This window comes from Eulemur rufifrons, chromosome 4 (genome assembly GCF_041146395.1).
Source record: "Eulemur rufifrons isolate Redbay chromosome 4, OSU_ERuf_1, whole genome shotgun sequence".
In the NCBI taxonomy this organism is placed as follows: Eukaryota; Metazoa; Chordata; class Mammalia; order Primates; family Lemuridae; genus Eulemur; species Eulemur rufifrons.
Window position 1 is genome coordinate 6,443,543 of NC_090986.1, and position 6,681 is coordinate 6,450,223.

At 36.9% G+C, this 6,681-nt stretch overlaps 1 protein-coding gene across 1 annotated transcript; it reads right to left on the reverse strand.

The window, feature by feature from the left end:
• Positions 1 to 3,792: 3,792 nt before the first annotated feature.
• LOC138382549 (olfactory receptor 2L13-like) lies at positions 3,793 to 4,731 on the reverse strand. The gene has a single exon (XM_069467012.1). The coding sequence runs from the start codon at positions 4,729 to 4,731 to the stop codon at positions 3,793 to 3,795; it is 939 nt and encodes a 312-aa protein (XP_069323113.1).
• Between the last annotated feature and the right edge of the window lie 1,950 nt (positions 4,732 to 6,681).

The following is a 6,681-nucleotide window of genomic DNA, read 5'->3' on the forward strand; positions in this document are numbered from 1 at the left end:
CACAAAGTCTCGGGCTCCCTGTCCATTGTGTGTCCATTCAGCCATTTTTCTACCCAGTTGTCATCCTGTAGTTATTATTTTTCACTTCCCACTTATTCTCTAATTGCTGCAAGACTGTCAGTTAGATAATACAAATTTTATAACACATGGTATTTATTTGGATGTTTTCATAATGCACACTATGTGCATTTAGTTTTCTTATATGTTAAATTAGCAAAGTTTGATTTATGGAAAGGGAAATGAGTATTTATTCCTCCTGCTTTGAAGAATGAGCATCTTTATCAACACAACAAATTGTAGGTCAATAGTGTGATCACGGAGAAGGAACTGAGGAAGAGGAGGGCGTGCCATCCCAGATATGCGGAATTCGTGTACTGATTATTTTGAGCTGAAACACTGGAGAAATTGCAGTTTCAAAAAAAGAAATCTGACCTGTCTTTTTCTGCATCTTTCAGGCCATAAAGATTCCTCTGGGAGCCTTTGATGCCCCCTGGCACTCCCCTGGCTCCCTCCCTGTACAAGAGTCAGAAAATAGGCCTTATCACCAGAGACTGGGAACTGGACGCTGTATTGAGCCTGAATAAATCAACTTCCTGAAGTAACCCTTGCCTTCCAGTAGCTTTACACCCCTGTATCTCCTACTGACTCCCCTAGGATTTACTGCTTCTGCCTGGATCCCCTTTGTCCTTCCATTTCTTCACACATTTATTATTGTTTGTCTAAAAAGTGTAAAAGCAACTTGCTTTAGCCATTTCTTTGAACTTCACACTCTTGTGGAGATCCTCAGGTATGTGGAAAACTAATAAAACTTGTATGCTTCTCTCTTGTTAATCTATCCTGTGTTAATTTGGTTCCTAGACCCAGCCAAAGCCCACATAGGCACTAAGGGGAGGCGGAGGTGATCTCTCACTTCCCTAGAAAAATAATCATTGACTACCCATTGTAAGATTTACCTCAACCCCCACTACTGCTTTTTTTTTTTTACTTACCTCTAAAGTTTGGAGAAAATAAAAGGCAATTACTTCATGGACTAAATGCCTTATTAGTCATTAAATACTTAGTGAGTACTTATGACATTGTAGGAGACACAAAGACTTATGTATTTGTCACACAAATTGGAGTCCAATTTGTCATTTAGGCCCTAACCTCAGCCATTTTATCTTATCGCCACAAATCCAAACAATCATAAAATTCTTATAATTTTGTCTCCTAAATATTTTTAAATATTTGGGATTTGGTTAAATCAAAACAATGTAGAATGTTTAAAAAGCCAAAACCAAACATAAAAATTAATTGTAGAGGTCATATTCAGAGCAGAAAAAATTTATATATTTTTTAAATTCAAAAAGAAAACCTGATACTAGTAGAAAAATAATGAAAGACATGTATGATAGATGGAGGAATCTGGGTCTCAGTTCATCATTCATTTGAATAAGTAAAAGGCAACTATAAGCAATGAACCCTTAACTTTGTGTAGAGAAATTATCTGCTTCTGTTTTCCCCGGGGTCTATCATGTAGCATGTTCACAATTTCCCTGGGCTTGCATCACGTAAGCACAAAGAACATACTACAAACAAATGCCCCCAGCAGTCCATGCCACAGCACTCCATTCTTCTGTGGGGCCCCCAGATCAAATCATGATGCTCTAGTTCATGCAGAGGCAGGTAACATGGAGACTCAGAGCCTCAGCCCTGATGCAAAGAAAGCTGCCTTCCAAATTGTTTCCCTTCCCAGCTCTCTGACCTAAGGCAGTTTTTTCTTTCTTTCTAGCTTTTAATGACTTTGTCATTTTTTCTTACCAAGCCTCAAAGTATTCACTCAACATAGAACAAATATCAAAACCATAGTGTTATAGAGAAGGATAACTTACATGTGCAAAGAAAGCATTTACGGTGAGTAAATATTACCTAGCATTATCATCCTAATTGTTACAATTATTATAATATTTTCTAATATGAACTTCAACTTAAAATGAGACATAGACATAAATAAGTGTTAATTAAGATGTTGTTATAAGCACTATAGCAGTGGAGTTGTGGGGAAAGGAGATAGCTATTGATGAAGATGGGATGTGAATTTTTTTTAAGATGTGGTGTTTTGCTACGTTGCCCAGGCTGGACTTTGAACTACTGAACTCAGGCAATCTTCCCACCTCAGCTTCTCAAATTGCTGGAACTACAGGTGTGCCCCACCATGGCTGGTTCAGTCTGAATTTTGAGTTATGTCTGAATGAAAGGAAACAACTCAGGCAGTCATAAGACAAGTGGAACAGAATTTTCCAGGGGTGCAAACTGGTCTGAGTTTCTGAGGTGAATAGAGGACTGTAGGGACAGACTAGAGGTCTAGAGAAACTGTGGCACTAAGTGTGTAGATTGGGTGATAGAAACAGATAAGCGGATATAATGTACATTCAAAGAGCATTTGAATATAAATTTAAGGTTACAAAATTTTGAGAATCCAATAGAAAATGACAGTTTGTGGAATGATGAGATCAAATTTATATTTTGGGGAAATAACTTGGATGGTGATGCATAAGAAATCTTTTAGGTTCAAAATGGATTCAAGTCATAAAAACACTTAAAAAGATATTAAGAGGCCAGAGAAAGATATTGACAGTGTGAACTTGGGCAATGCATGGAAGGGTTGAACTTCTCTGAGACTTAATTTTTTTTCCATAAATATCAGAACCCCTACATAAGCCCATTTATGGATAGACTTGAAGTAACTTAAGTGTATTAATAATGGTAATAAAACCTTGTGAAACACAACGTTAGATATGTTAGCATATAACCTCAAACTGCCCAAGGTCATATTTGTATTTTACATGCCGTAGCTGAAAACTGAAGTGCCTGTTTCCATGTTATATGTTGTGTGTTGTAGTTACCCAGTCATTTGTCTCCCTGCCTTTAAGTAAATAACTTAAGTACAAATAACACTGTTAAGGTCATTTAAATATATAGTTTTATTAACTATAATGTAGAAATGAATGTGGATTATTCTCATATTGTTATTCAGGTTCTTTAATCTCGATATTTTTATTGAAATGAGAAAAATTCTAAGTCAAATAAGCTGTCTGTGAATAGTTTTGTGAAAGGATAAAATGGACTCCAGATGTCAATTAGTCAAGACACACAGGCTAAAAATAAGCAGAACAAATAAACAAACTTACAAGCACCACTTTAGCAGGCTTGTTTTCCTTGCTAATTCTTATCCCACCATCAATATTGTATACAGTACAAATAGATTTTTATACAGCATACACAAACACACACACATAGACATATATGTAACTTCTGAAAACATTTTATTAGATGCTCGAAGGCTGTGCTGTCCAACACTGTAGACACAGGCCCCATGTGGCTATGGGCACTTGAAATGTGTTTAGTCCAAATTGCAGTGTGCTGTAAGTATAAAATACACACAAGACTTTGAAGGCTTAGAATGAAAACAAAGTAAAAGATTGCACTAATAATTTTATATTAATTACATGAAGACATTATGTCATATAAGTATTTTTATAGTGATAGTAATATACATACAAACATGTAATATATTGCACATAATATCTTAAAATAATACACTATATAATTAATATCAATGTTGTTAATGTTAATATTGATAATGCTGTTTTGGATTAAATAAAAATATAATTTAAGTAAATTTTACTTTTAAATGCATCTACCTGCAAAATTTTAAATTATTAATATATTTCTATTGGAAAACACTGTTCTAGAATGTTCTAATCAACATGTAAAAGGGAAGTATAGAAAGGAAAGTAGAGAGAGGCATGATCATTCTTTCAGAGAGCAGGATATCCCAAACACTCTTGTCATGGCCCCCAGGACTTCCTTATTCCTCAGGCTGTAGATAATGGGATTGAGCATGGGGGTGAGGATGGTGTAGAAGACTGCCAGGATCTTATCTTCTGCTGGTGAGCGGAGATTCTTGGGCCGAAGATAGGTGTAGACAAAAGGTGCATAGTAAAAGATCACTATAGTCAAATGTGTTGAACAGGTGGTGAAGGCCTTTTTTCTTCCCTCTTTTGAGCGCATATGGTAGACAGCAAATAGGACCCGGCCATAGGAAGCGGTGATACCCAGGAAGGGAAGAAGGAGAAAGAGGGTTGTGCTCATAAAAACCATGTACTCATGGACCCAAGTGTCCATACAGGCAAGAGACAACATGGCTGGGACATCACAGAAGAAATGATCGATGGCCCTAGACCTGCAGTAAGGAATATGGAGGATGTAGACTGTGTGTACCAAGGAGTTGATGGACCCCAATGTCCAAGATCCTATGATCATCTTCACACACATCCTGTTACTCATGCGGATGGGATAATGGAGGGGGTGGCAGATGGCCACATACCGGTCATAAGCCATGGAGGCCAGGAGTAAGCCTTCTGAACCAGCCATGGTCAGGAAGAAGAAGCTTTGCACACCACATCCCAGGAAGGAGATGCCTTTCTGGCCAGAGAGGAAGTTGAAAGCCATCTTGGGGACAGTGCTGGAGATGTACATCAGGTCCATCAGGGAGAGCTGGCTGAGCAGAAAGTACATCGGTGTGTGGAGACGGGGATCCACACGTATGAGGTGAATCATGGCCATGTTACCCACGGAGGCGAGGAAGAATATGAGCATGATAAGGAACAAGAGAAGAAGGCCAGTTTGATTTTGGGGAAACAACCCCAACAAAATGAAATCATTTGATGTGTGATTCCATTTCTCCATGAAAACTTACTGCTTGAACTTCCTTGAAAGAAAAATAACAACAACAACAACAAAATGAAATGAAGCAGGACAGGAGAATAAAAAGAAACTGGTTTATCACAGAATGAACTGTTTTTCTTCCACAGTGCAGCTTTTGTTGAGTCGATTTCAATATATGAATTGAATGTTCTCTTTCTGATTGTGTCTGGTAACCATGTCAGCAAGTCATAGGTATGTGGTCTCTCAATAGGCAGCAAAGATAAATAAGATAATTAAAGCATTCCTTCCTAGGTATCTCCTGGTCAGACACATCACTCATGAGTTATCAATAAGGCACAGGAACTGAGGAAGGCAGGAATTTCAGTGTCTCAATTGAATAGGGCATATTTACAGTAGGTGCTGGCATGTGTGACTCAGAAACTCCGTATGCTGAGATTCTAAGTTCTCAACCACCTACACTCTCCTACAGCTTTAATTTCTGGTCTTCCCTGCTGGCTCCAGCCAGATCAACCTTAACCTTCATGCTGTGCTTGAGATTCAGCCTCTTATTTTCTTTAAAGGTACTTCTGTGCCTTTCCTCAAAATGTGCCCACCATCCAAAATCCTTGTTCTTGAATTATAAAATATTGTAGGGCCTATAGGATCCACCCTAAAAACAAAATATTTGAATATACTCTCTTCCATAGTGATGTTTCCATTTTCTGAAGCCCTATAGAATTCATAACCAAATGCATAAATTTTCATATACAGTTTTCTTCCTGTAAGTAAATTAAACATAATGAAGGTCACTGATTATATGATATTCATTTTTTCATTCTATTTTCCATAGTCATTGGTACTTTCATTTTTCAGATGTTAAAAGTAGTACTTGTAGATGTGAAAAATAACTTTATCAAATACAGTTAGTGTTTGGACCAGATGTTGAACTTGTGTGGCAATGTCAAATTTCTAGTTATTTCAATATCCCAAATTAAAAATTTTTTTGATAAATCCCCCACTGTGTGTCCAATACCTTCTTCAACTCAAGTTGGGAAATTCTTACTCTTCCACAGACGATCAGGCCGAATTCAATATTTTGGACTAGGTGGAAGCATGTGGAGATTGGAGAGGATATTTGCTCCCCCTGCAGTTTAGTGCTCATACTGCAAATTGCAGCAGAGTCTGGCAGCTGCACAGCTGTTCAACTAGAAAAGCAGATCTGAGGAACAGGACAGTCTTGACTTATAGCTTACATATGTCTCCATATTTAGTCAAATAAAACAACAAAATTTAAATTAAATGTTAATTTAGAATAAAGAAATAAAAAAGAAGAAAAAGTAAATAAATTCCCTTTACTGGAAATTCTTTATAGCTTTTTATGCCCAGGCCTTTCTTAAGAAAGGCCTGGGAATTTTTATTTGTAATTCAACTCTTTATAGCCTCTTTTTTTTCTCTTTATGTCACCTCAATTTGGGCAATTTGTTTTTTCCTTCACTCAATATTCAAACATTCATCACTTGTGACTATGGCATTTTTTTCTTTCCAATGTATGTTTGACTTCATCCTTTACCTACTCTTGCCATGAGATTTCCTGTTTTCTGTGTTCTTCTGTCTGGGGGAAACAATTATGCCACGCTCTGTCCAGGATATGGATTTGGGTAGTCTTCTTTGGTTACTGATTTTTCACAAGTAAAAAGCAGCAATTAGTAGTTTGTTGCAATTATTCACATTTACTAGTTAAAATTAACTATTGCTTCATATAACCTTGGTAAGCATGAATAAAATTGTGAAAGAAAACCCACCACAGAGAAACAAGAATGCATTTTTATAGCTGTCTAATTGATAAACACTAACAATTAAAAGTGCAGAGTTTGGAACATGACAGGTATGGTTGGACTTGTATGTTAGATGGGATCATAGGCATCCTCTGCTTCTTATAACATTTTAGAAATAAAAACTAATAACCTGACAGATAAAAATAAAGCATACGAT